The following is an 11,925-nucleotide window of genomic DNA, read 5'->3' as shown; positions in this document are numbered from 1 at the left end:
CGGGAAAGCTCAAAGATGCTGCAAAGCTGCGGAGCCTGTAGCAGCTGCAATTGCGGCCAAAAACCAACAAGGTCAGTGGTAGCAGTGTTAACCAGAAACCCAGAGAACCGAAAAGCTTTAAGAAGCAGCTTCGCGTGGAAAACTTCAAGTAATCGAAATTCTGGGTTTAAATTCTAATTAAATTTCAATTTCGGGCAATGCCCAAAGTTATCTCAGACGACGAAACTTTCCAGAATGCGTACAAAATACTTGTAATCCCAATTTGCATAAATATTTATGCTGATGGCCCTTAAATTGCTAGCCCTCACACCATTTGTGTTAATGCGTCTTAATCTTTAATGAGCCAAGTTTCGCGATTCGCGGTTCGGTTTCTCTGGGTTTCCCTGGGTTGGATTTTGGGTCTGGTTTTAGGTTCAGCGGGAGTAAGTACGTGGAGCCAGCCAGCATGAACTCCAAATGGCGGTGGAAGTGGTTTCTGCCATTGTGCACTACTTTGGCCAGATAGAAACGAGATGAGATCTAATTATAAAGATAAACTGTTATGCTTCCTGCCAACGCCAAGCCACCACGCCCGTGTATGTGGCCAGCATTCAAATGGCCCAAAAAATCTCCGTTCCGGCAGATGGAAGATGCCGAGATGCTGGCCAAATAAATTCCAATGTGTTTGGAATCTCTAATCGGACAGAAGAATTCTGTTTATTTTGTATTTTCTAAACTGGCATCACATTTTGCATGCTTTATGCCAAGCCCAATTTACAGAATTATTTTCGGGGTAAGCTGTCAATCAATGAATTCCACTTCCAGTCTTTACTCTATACATATATAGGCTGCCTTGTTTTACAAGCTGGCAGGACTTGGCTCCCTTCGTAAATTTAAAAATTCAATATTGATATTTTCTGTGCATTGCAATATAAGGAATTTATGACTGGCTTTGAAATGCAAACTGCTAGCTTTTGCAACATGAAGCTGGACTTTAAGGTTTGCCCATAAATAAAGCAAATTCAAACATATTTTAGGAATTTTAAATTAAACCTAAATTTCTTCTGGAAAAAGGAATACCATCGTGTGACTTTTTGACTTGATTTTTCATAAGCTTCTTTCACTATTTAACTCTCTCTTAATTCCTTACATAAAATTTCTTTGTTTAAAATCAACCTGCTACTTGCCTGAAGCTTTTCTCTGCTAATTCCTTTTCGCTGAAATTAAATTAAAGTATAATTAAATGGTCCAGAATGTCCAGTTAAATCCACACCCACGAAGTGCCCCTCTGGTATCTACGGTTCAACTGCTGACAGCGAAATCCACACGAAAGATAACAAAGCAACTCGAACTCGAACCAAAAACCAACTCCCTCTTACCCGAGGTCCTTGCTACTTATTTTAATTGCTCAACATTTTTCACCAACTTTTTTTTTCTACCCTCAGAGACTGGCACGCACACTCGGGTGAGTGTGCGAATAATATCGAATGCTTTTAGGGGCATTTGCAGCTCGCCGCTTAATCGACTGATTTAGAAGTTTATTGCATTCCGGCATCTTTCTGGGGAAATGGAGCCGGCCACGAAGGTATTTAAGCGCACTGCGTGCTCCGTGATGGGAACTCCACCTCCACTCCGTTTGCCTCTTGTCCGGAGTCTCCAGTCGCCGGTCGCCGGCAATATAAATGGACTTCCGTGCATAAAGCGGATAATGCCGGGACGAATGCCAGACAAAGCGGCACTTCAAATTGTGCTTGAATTTATTGTCCTGCATTTAAATGGCCGGCAATTGCGAACGCCTTGCTGCGACTCAATTCCGACATAAATGCACTTGGGAAAAGTGTGACGGGTTTTTAAAAAAATACAAGAAATGGGCGTGTTCATTCTAATTGTGGTTTCTAATTGAAATGTAGTTCAAAGGAGCACGCCAATGGATGCCACATTCTAATTGAAAGAACATTTTCCAGTTTTAAATTGTTGTTAAACACGAAACTCGGATAAAAATCATGGCAAATAACATAATTAGATTATTCATATTAATTCAAGCAGATGAAACAAATGCTTAAGCCAAAAAGAAAATAATGATACTAATAAATACAGTATGTAGTAGATTAAATAGTACCAAACTATTTGCTATTTTTTATATTTTTTGAGGTTTAAAAACACGCATAATCTACTATAATTATAATAAATTTATGGCACTATCAATTTAAAATGTAAAAATATTAATGATAGTAATCAATTAAGTAATAAAATTCTAAATTTATTCATAATAGTTATGCATTCAACATTACTTTGCGCAATTTGTAATTTTTCAATGAAAAAACTCAAAGGGAAAATATTAAAGAAGAAACTATTACCCGGGTCAAATACTTACCAATTTAAATTTTGAAGAAAATGAGAATGACATCTTTTCATGTCCCTTGTCCTAGATGTCCCTTTCTGCGCTTCATTAAATAACATTATCAATTTGGTTTTGGTTTTTCTTTTCAATTTAAATAAAACAACAAATAATATTTGTGTATTATTTCCAGTTTCTCCCAGTGCATCCAAGTAATCTCCACGCAAAACGCTCACCACAAATGTGCGGCAACTGGTAGCTGACGATGGCAAGGCTGCTGTTGAATGCTGTTGTCCTTGACCATCGCATGAATAATTGCACAGGAGCCGGGGATTGGCCGTTGTCCTTGCGACAATGCGTATAATTAAGCAAAACCGCAAAAATCGCACAATTTATGCAGAAGGCGCAGCATATTAATGGCTGCTTATTGAGACGACAACAACATGGAATGTAACGAAATTTGCATTAAAACTGATTTATGCATTTGTCGTTGCGGTCGTTATTGCCGCTGTTCTCTGATGTTCTGTGCTGTTCTGTGCTGTTCTGTGCTGTTCTGACTGTGCTTTCGTCCTGCTGGCCTGATGCTGCCACACAGCACATGAGAAATTTGCATAAATTTTCCGCAGCCAAATGGCACTTTTATTATGTACTTCGTTCGGTGGGGGCAACAAAGCGGTGTCGTAAAGCTTGAAGGGAGTTGTGAATACCGAGAAAACGGTTGATTTTAACAACACAGCTGTTTTAAAACATAATTTGATCATCTTGGCAAGTAATTACTCAACGAAGAACTGCAATTAACGTTTTTGATTAACCTTAAAATGTAAATAAGATAAGGGACCTACAAGAAAGCCGTACTTTAAAATTCTTATAAGAGTATATTTTATTATTTATAAAAGGGATGCAGATTAAATTAGTTAAAAGCTGTAAGATATATAATAATATTGTAATATACTAACTTATTAAAATATATAATGTAACTTATTAATTCTTTAGAGTACTTTTTCGTGGTAGAACTAACCTTAACTTCTTTAAATCCATTCTGAACTTCTTTGTAACCTTAACTTCTTTAAAAATCGTTAAAAAATATATTTTATTTTTTAATAAAGCGTAATCGAAACGATTCTTAGTTGATTAATTTAAGAAAATATTTAAGGTAACTTAACAATGGCTTAGAGTAATTACAAAAAAAAAACTACATTTATCTTTTAAAAACTCCAATATAAAAATCTTATAATAGAATATATAAATATTTATAAAAGCGAATGAGATTAGATAAATCAAAATTTTTACGCTCTAGATCATTTTTCGTAGATTACTAAAATTATTAAAATATTTATAATAGCTTAAGAATATTCTAGAACAATTTTAAAGATGAGAGCTAATCCTAACTTTTATAACAAAATAGTAAATAGTTTAATAGTAAATATGTGCTTTTATTTATAAAATCGAAATAGAGTAAATCATTAAAATTATCTGAGCTATAAATTATTATTCTTAGATAAATAATTACGTAGCTAAACAATATTCTGAGTAATATTTAAAGTAATATATTACCATAATTTCTATTTTAAAAAACAAAGCCAGTATACAAAAGCAAAACTATATTTAAAAGCTGTCGAAAGCTAATTAATTAAATGAATTTTAATCATTTCTAATTAATAATCATAAAATGAATAATAATAATAATTACCTAATAAAATAGGTAATAAAGAGTTTTATTATTTTGCTTATAAATTAATCATAAATTTCAAATTTTTTGTTGTTGACAGGAGACTTGAATAATAATTGTAATTTATGTCCAAACAATTAATTCGCCGCTGACGTAATTTCATTGCCGTCTGACCCACACATACACACACACCTTGCCCGAGCTATTTAGCCACAATTATTTCCATAAAGGTAATGACACCGCAATCGTTATGCAACCCAAGAGCTCGCTATTAAATTCAATTTCCGCGCCAACATTCAACTTTAATGTGAGCTCTCATGCACATTAACTGCTATATTGAACAACGAATGCTTATCGCTTATCGGACGGTGAAATTAAATTCTTTTCCATAATTATTATTTATTATAATTTCCGCAGCCACTCCACTCACGTGAGCCAAAGCACATTGATGCCGTGTGGAGAAGCTGCGGGACTCATTCAATTTTTAATGTCTCCGAAATGTAATTAACTCTGGAGCTGAACAGCAGCTGCCCCGGAGCAGATTGCTGGAAAAGAGCTGCCAAGTTGCCTTAAACACTGTTTAGGAGGACATTGAAAGCTCGTTGGCTGGCATCAATATTGCATGGACACTGCCATCGATGTGGGGCACTACTGATGGCACTGTAACCTTGAGTCTTGACCGGAGTAGCACACGGGGCGTATGATTGTTTTCCCGTGTCAACAAAACGTGTCTCTACACTAGCTTTCCTTTCGCCTTTCACTTTTCCTGCTCCTGCTATTTCCCCCTCTATTTTCCTCTCGTGTAACCTGTTAATGGCTTTAATGCGCTTACACGACATCAGCCCTGTTGTGAGCTCGCATTATGAGTCTTTTGCTGAAATGCCAGTTCTCCGAGCGCCTGGCGCACGGCAGCTTCATTAGCTTTAAGGCCCATTAAAGCATTCATCTGGGTAATGGAGTACCTTCAGCTCATAAAGCATTCATTGGCCAAACAAAAACGGGTCCGAAAAAGAAGTGGAACGCGAAAACGTGAAGCGAAAGCCAAGAAAAACTTCTAAAGGCCCCAAAGAAAAAGCAGATGCAAATTGCAAATTCGAAATTTAATTTCGTTTGCAAACAAAGAAACCCATTGTATTTGCAGTAAACATGAAATCGTGGGTAATTCTGAGCATTACATAAGCTGATTAGTTACTCAGAAAATATATATAGAAACCCAGAGAATTTTAAACCTATACAAAGCTGATTACTTTATTTATCAGACGGGACATACTGCATACAATCACTGAGAATTTCAAACATTACAAACAAAGTGGATCAGTCATCAGTATCACCTTCGTAGCGATAATAAGGACCTGTCTTCTTCGGCTCCGGCAGATAGCCAAAGTGAGTCCGCAGGAACTCGAGGCTCAAGAACAGCAGAATGGTGTGCGGCATAAGTCGGGCAAAGGAGGGAATTACGCCCTTGTAGAAGGCGAAGGGACCCTCCTTTAAGGTCTGGAAAAACACATCCGATAATCCTGAGTACTGGCCAGGCGGTGCGTTCATGCGACGCGTCTTTAACACATCCAGAGGCTGTGTCAATGCCGTGGCCGCCGTGGCCGATACTACAGAGGCGGTCATGTATGTGCCCAAATTCTCCGGCATGCCCAGGCTCAACAGGACGTCTTTGCTCTGTTCGTAGAAGGCGATCTGGCCCACAGTCATCCACATGCCGCGCAAGGCGGTCATTGAGGAGCCATTGTATAGGCTGCGAAAGCCCTCCTCACGAGTGATTCGGAATAGCCCGTCGATGGCGTGCTTATAGCTGTCATAAAATATACAATATAATCATTAATATCCGCTTATTAAAGCTCAATAGTTAAATATATACTTGCGCCTCTGATCCTGGGGTAATTTAACGTCGTTCTGGAGGCGAACATTGACCAGATCTGCTGGTGCACCCACATACCCACCGAGTCCACCGGCCACCGCGGCCAGAGCAGTCTTCCGTGGCATAGTGCTGGTATCCACCATGTCGGAGCCCACCTGGTAGATTCCAAAGCGAGACAACGTGTAGGTGTACTGCCGCAACATGGAGGCGGAAATACCGTTGTACATAGCCAGGATGCCCTGCTCCTTGATAATCTTCTTCGCGGTCGCAAACATCGACAACTTCTCCGCTTGTGTTTGGATGAGCACCTTCATCAGATCCAGTGGATGAGTGATCATGGCGGCCATCGAGCTGGCCACACCGCCAAAGTACCACCGCGCAATGCGGCGCTGATTGTAGGACATGAATATTGGCCTCTTAAGTGACATTTTTACAGACTTAAAAGCTGCGTTTTCACTTAAAAATTTGGTAAATAAATTAGTGAATGCGCTATAATTGATAACAGCTTTGGTATGAAAAACTGAAAAACAAGTCAGGAATCAGTCTAGAAATTAATTGCATGGATAGCGCGATACATTTTGAATTTTGAAAATAAATAAGTAATTTAAGGTTCAATATTATATATAGTAGAAGTTTGGTCTACCCTCGGACAGATCCTGTAAAAGCCAGTCCTTTAAATGTAGTTGTAGCTTAATTATTATTTTAAATACTTACACCCATACAGTACAGCACGGGGATGCCTATGAAGGCTCCACCGACAATTAGAAAGTCAAGTACCCTTTGTTTCAATAGCTCATTTGCAGTTCGAAAGTACAAATACACAGGAATGGCGGCCACAATCAGAAATACATTAAACAACAGCACAAGGAATATAGCTCTTGATGTGCTTTTAGAGGATTTATCTTCGTCAGAGGAGCTCTCGTCATCTTCAAGAAATTATGCATAAGGATGAGGTAGTTCCTCTTGGTATTTGTACTCACCTGGGGGAATCTCTATAGCGGTTCCTGGCTGCATTTCAATGAATTGATCACCTTGGCCCACCTTGAAATCCACCTTCATTTTCTGTTGCATTTCTAGAGTTATTTTCGGCTTGTAATTATTTGTGACGGGTAATTCTGTACTCTCTTTGTTATTTTTATATGGTCAACAATCAAGAATACTTTAAACATTAATAAGAAAACCAGATATGAGAGCTAAATATTATCATCTTAGTAAATAAGCTTTACTGCTCGAATTTATTGACAAATGAAATCAAATGTTGCTAAAACCATGTTGGAGAACATCCAAATGAAGACTAATGTTGCTAGCAACACTCATTGATGTTGCCAACACAAAAGAAAAAGTTTGAGAGAGTTGAACTTTATTGTTTAATTTCCAATTTACGTATAAAAATAGTTAATTAAGACTAGCTTGTATTATTTCTATAAATTTATTTTTTTTTCGTAATTTAAACCCAAAACTAAGTTTAATTTCAAAACTATTCCTAGACCTTTAAAATATTTCAAGAAAGCAATGGCTTCTCAGAACAGCAAAGGTAAAATCAGTGCATACCCGAGAGCGTTTTCTTGTCACATTATTTACACCTGATTAGCCAAAAACTGCCGCTTACTTCCGCCCTAGACGGAGCCCAACACAAAGGGAAACAAAACGAGCTTGGCACGCAACAAAAGCCTCAGAGAAACGCCTCAATCACGCACCTTTGATTATGCTAATGGATCCGTAGCTCTGTTGTTTCATAAATATTTTGACAGCTCAGGCACCGGAAACGGGCGCTTGAAATTGTCCACAAGTGCCTGTATTTTAAATGGTCATTTGGTTTTGACAGCTGGCAGCCGGCAGCCAGCAGCCGGCCGCTCTTTAAACAGAATCCAGCAGGGGGCAGACACCGAATGGCCATTAAATAAATAAACCTGGGAGGGAAAGTTATTATTTGGCTGATACAGAAACACATAAAATCCATTGGCATGTCATGAAAGTTGAGCTAACGATGGAGGTATTTATTGCAAAGCCAAGTTCGATATATATTTTTGCGAAATGCAATTTCGTGAGTTATTGCTACAAAATCAAAATACATTTTGCTCTAAAAATAAAACGCATTTCGAGCTCGCTGTCATATTGGCCATATGGGCAAAGTCGGTACGGGAGGGGGCTTAAAACGGCTAAATAATTTGGTTTCGGTTCGATGAGCAGGCAAATTGAATGACATTTTGTGCTATTTTCTGTTTATGCGTGCAGTTTAGGCCAGAATTCGAACAAAGTTGGCAACGAAATCACCGCTGATGGATTGGATTTTAATCCCAGCGCAGATGACAACTATATTTATTTACAGATATTTCAGCCAAATTGTCGCATTGCGTTGCATTTGTTTATTTTTCATGTAATTCTATTTTGCGGTTTGCTTAACGGAAATGCAAGCCCACGTTTATTATTTTACCATAATTGGTTTAAGCTGGGAAAGGCCAAAAATGGAATTATCGACTTGGAGCCTGCTGCTCCTGCTTCCCCTTCCCAAATGAAAGTTTGTTAAGACACAACTTTTAAATGCTCGAAATCTTCATAAACTTTATTTTATTGTGGCCAAAACTACTCGAAGGGAGTTCAGCTTCAGTTTAGAAGTTGGCTAGTTAGTTGGCCAGTTCATTTGCTGCTGCAGCACTGGTCCTTGGGTCCATTCTTGCAGACGCAGTGGCAGTCCTTGTTGCAGGCGCAATTGTCTCCGCACTTCTGGCCCGAGCACTGGCAGTCTGTGAACGGAGAATGGAGAACGCTTGTCAATTACTTGACTTGCTGCTGCTGTTTGGTATCACTTACTAGTTCCACAACCCTTGCAAACCATTGCGATTGGTATATATCTCTCTGTGACTTGTGTGACTTCGTTAGGACTTGCTAGCTTGTTTAGCTATTCAACTGTTGACCCATGGCAGTGGATACCCCTCCATTTATACCAATTTGGATGGCCTCGGGCGAGTGCAAAATTGCACAAATCGAAAACAAATTTGTTTGGCTTGACCCGACTTATCGCGTCGTGTGCAAGCCTCGAGCGAGAGCTTCGCAATTTATCAGGCACCGGGCCTACGATATTTTTTTTTTTGCGCACGCAATCTCGCTTGCCCGACTCGCTGCACACGCCGCGTATACGTAATGGCTTTATCAGCTGCGTTGCGTATACGCCGCGTTGGCGTGGCATGACTCACGGCCATCCCAGAAGCACACAAGCAACAGTAACAAAAAGCGTATGTTATTCTTTGTTACCTTTCTTGTAACTATATCTAAGCAATTTTAATGGCCTTAACCTGTTTCCAAAAAAAAAAATCACGTTACAAAAAAATATCATAAAATTATGTTTGGTCCTTGTTCTAAGGAAAAAGGCTTCCAAATCAGTTTGTGAACATGATTTATATTTATAATTATACAATTAAAAATTAAGCGTTGAATTTAAAAATGATAAAAATTAAAGGAAAAGGTTAACCAACTGGCACTCATACAGTTGGATTATTTTACTGGAAAGTTTGCAGAATTTAATGTTTGAGATTTAAATATTTTTTTTAGCTGTAGAAATTTTAAACAGAAAATAAGAGAAAAGTATAACAAAATAAAATCAATAAAATTTATCACAAGTTTTTGAATATTTAAATGTAAAACATAACTGAAGAAATTTTTGGAGATCTTACACCCAAACAAAAAAATTATTTTGCATTAATTTACAAAGAATCGTTTAAATAATAACTAATTCCTGAAGTTTTATTTATTCCATTGGAGCAGCAGAAAGAAATAAACTTAAATAAAATCCCAACAATCCGTAGCATATTTTCCGGCTTTACCTACAAGTCCCTCAGCCTACGAACCAATCATATTTTCCAATAAAGATTATGGCATACTTTTCGGATCAAATTAAATACAAATCCAAATAAATACTTGTCGTCGAGTTTGTGCACTTGTCTCGTACGGTCGTGTAAGCTCCTAATTAGCAACCAGAGAGTGATCCTCAACTTCTTCTGTTGTGCTTATCTGCGCGTAATCTATTTTTAGACTCCGTACCGCCGGGGTCTTTACCGAGTCCGACTTGTTTACCACCCGAGCATAGTGTAAGCGTTGTTTACGACTTCGCCCATTGGGCTCGGTCTTGTCTCTCGCTTGCGCCTTCACTGCCCAGCGGGAGATAAGAAGTAAAGACTTTTGAACATTTTGAATTTGATTTCTATAATTTTCGTAATCGAAAACTATAGTTAATTAATAAATGGATGGGAACTCACCTTCTTATCCGCCGCTCCCGAAAGAGCTGCCCGGATTTGAGAAGATGAAGGAAATCGCTGGCCAATCTTCAGCGGAACTTCGAGCCAAGCTTGCAAAAGACTTGGCTCAACGGCAATTGGACACCCTTCGTCAACGAAATGCAGATGCTGTTAAGACTAGCTCAGCTACACCTGTAACAAACACCGTTACAGCTACGAGTGCCAGTTCTGGCACCACCACTTACACTGTTGCAGCTTCCTCATATACCAGCCCAGTTTCTACAGCAGGAACGTCTCTATCTTTGGGAACTAACAATCTCCCGATCCCGCCCGCTACGGGGTGCTCGTTCCAAGCACCAAGTACTACTCGTAGCAGGAAACGTAACCCTCCAAGCAGCGGTAAAGAAAGAGACGACATAAAGAAGACTAAGGCAAATGTAAACAATGCCAAAATTGGCAATTTAAATCAAGCTTCGACCTCCAATGGACTTCGCAACAACCGCTTCGCACCTTTTGTTGAGGAAACGAACCCAATTGAGGAGATGGAGACAAATGAGGAGATGACTGATCCACCGCCAAGCCAAGCACAAATTTCAAGCCAAAAACCTCCACCCATTTGTGTTCCAAAGGTCACTGACATCCTCACTCTGGAACGAACCCTTGACGAAATTATCGATGCAAATAGTTATGAGATTCGTACATCCAAATTCGGAGTTTCTCGAATATACACCGACAATGCAGAGTCATTCCGCAAGGTGGTTCGTAGCCTGACTGCCTTAAATTGCGAGTTTTGGCATCATCAACTCCGAGAGGACAAACCATTTAAGCTGGTGCTAAGGAACATACATTCCACAGTTCCAAAAGAGGAAATAGAACGTTGCTTCACGGACAAAGGTTTCAACGTAGTCAATATTTACTGTCCAAGAAAGCCTGGCACGCGCGGCACTACGGCTGACGTTAATGTTGATGATAGACAAAATCTGTTCTATGTCAATCTCAAGATGACTACGAATGTCGCCGAGTCGCTTAAAATTAAGCAAATTGGTAGGCACAGAGTTACTGTGGAAAAGGCTACTCGAAATAGGGACCTCGTCCAATGTTATAAATGCCAAAATTTTGGACATACTCAAAATTGTTGCTTCATAAAGCCTGTGTGTGGGAATTGTGCCGGAGATCATCCTACTAACTCGAAATCGTGCGAGTCAATTCTTAACAACCAATGTATGTGTGCAAACTGCGGAGAAAATCACCCTGCAGGTTTTAAAGGCTGCAAAGTCAGGTTGGAACTAAGCAGGAAACTAAAATCTGGAATAAGGCTAAGCAACTCAACGAACAGCAGGACCAACGAAAGCCGACACGGTCAACAATTCTCCATGTCAGCTACCAGAGATGGCGTCTCTTATGCAGACATGGCAAGGAGTAACCTTCCAAACAGTACCAGCGCTGCAGCTACGCAGTCTGCCGCACATATACCTGGAGGCAACCCCAATAGGAATTTGTCTACTTTGGAGAAGGCAATCTTCGATATTAACACTAGGCTGGATCAACTCTTCAAACTAGTTATGGAAACGATTGAGTCGAACAAGGCTTTTCGCGATATAGTTCAGGTTCTAATTTCTAGAAAATGACAGTCTCAACAATAAAAATCGGATTATGGAATGCAAGAGGTATAGTTCAAAATAGTGAAGAACTTCGTCTTTTCCTTATTGATAACTCTATAGACATAATGCTTATTACCGAGTCACACATGCGTCCCGGCCTTAATTTTTACCTTCCTGGTTATGACCAATACTTTGCCAATCACCCTAGCAACACCGCTAAAGGTGGCTCTGCTATC

At 39.2% G+C, this 11,925-nt stretch overlaps 3 protein-coding genes across 4 annotated transcripts; all 3 read right to left on the bottom strand.

Annotated features, from left to right (window-relative positions):
• Window positions 1-5,207: 5,207 nt before the first annotated feature.
• Dic2 (Dicarboxylate carrier 2) lies at window positions 5,208-6,288 on the bottom strand. Of its 2 annotated transcripts, none has more exons than XM_041774478.2 (2): window positions 5,857-6,288; window positions 5,208-5,790 (listed from the first exon to the last, which is right to left on the bottom strand). In XM_041774478.2, the coding sequence occupies exons 1-2, from the start codon at window positions 6,282-6,284 to the stop codon at window positions 5,301-5,303; spliced, it is 918 nt and encodes a 305-aa protein (XP_041630412.1). In that variant the 5' UTR covers window positions 6,285-6,288; the 3' UTR covers window positions 5,208-5,300. The 2 variants fall into 2 exon arrangements, with proteins under 2 accessions (XP_041630412.1, XP_070143255.1); XM_070287154.1 differs by having other exon boundaries at window positions 5,563-5,790; window positions 5,861-6,288.
• Window positions 6,289-6,370: 82 nt separating this feature from the next.
• Window positions 6,371-7,019, bottom strand: LOC108084081 (uncharacterized). The gene is made up of 3 exons (XM_017180102.3): window positions 6,837-7,019; window positions 6,571-6,782; window positions 6,371-6,512 (listed from the first exon to the last, which is right to left on the bottom strand). Exons 1-3 carry the CDS (start codon window positions 6,925-6,927, stop codon window positions 6,474-6,476), a joined length of 342 nt encoding a protein of 113 aa, XP_017035591.2. The 5' UTR covers window positions 6,928-7,019; the 3' UTR covers window positions 6,371-6,473.
• Window positions 7,020-8,391: 1,372 nt separating this feature from the next.
• MtnB (Metallothionein B) lies at window positions 8,392-8,795 on the bottom strand. The gene is made up of 2 exons (XM_017180144.1): window positions 8,668-8,795; window positions 8,392-8,600 (listed from the first exon to the last, which is right to left on the bottom strand). Exons 1-2 carry the CDS (start codon window positions 8,690-8,692, stop codon window positions 8,494-8,496), a joined length of 132 nt encoding a protein of 43 aa, XP_017035633.1. The 5' UTR covers window positions 8,693-8,795; the 3' UTR covers window positions 8,392-8,493.
• Window positions 8,796-11,925: the final 3,130 nt, after the last annotated feature.

This window comes from Drosophila kikkawai, chromosome 3R, assembly GCF_030179895.1.
Source record: "Drosophila kikkawai strain 14028-0561.14 chromosome 3R, DkikHiC1v2, whole genome shotgun sequence".
Lineage (NCBI taxonomy): Eukaryota > Metazoa > Arthropoda > Insecta > Diptera > Drosophilidae > Drosophila > Drosophila kikkawai.
This window is presented reverse-complemented; position numbering and strand designations above follow the sequence as displayed.

Excerpts from the sequence above, each read along its gene's own strand:
- LOC108084081 (XM_017180102.3), bottom strand. The coding sequence starts at position 6,927 with ATGCAACAGAAAATGAAGGTGGATTTCAAGGTGGGCCAAGGTGATCAA. Across the intron at positions 6,783-6,836 it reads CGCTATAGAGATTCCCCCAG|ATGACGAGAGCTCCTCTGAC; the intron begins GTGAGTACAAAT and ends AATTTCTTGAAG. Across the intron at positions 6,513-6,570 it reads CCGTGCTGTACTGTATGGGT|GATCTGTCCGAGGGTAGACC; the intron begins GTAAGTATTTAA and ends TGGCTTTTACAG.
- MtnB (XM_017180144.1), bottom strand. The coding sequence starts at position 8,692 with ATGGTTTGCAAGGGTTGTGGAACTA. Across the intron at positions 8,601-8,667 it reads TTGCAAGGGTTGTGGAACTA|ACTGCCAGTGCTCGGGCCAG; the intron begins GTAAGTGATACC and ends CTCCGTTCACAG.
- Dic2 (XM_041774478.2), bottom strand. The coding sequence starts at position 6,284 with ATGTCACTTAAGAGGCCAATATTCATGTCCTACAATCAGCGCCGCATT. Across the intron at positions 5,791-5,856 it reads CCCCAGGATCAGAGGCGCAA|CTATAAGCACGCCATCGACG; the intron begins GTATATATTTAA and ends ATTTTATGACAG.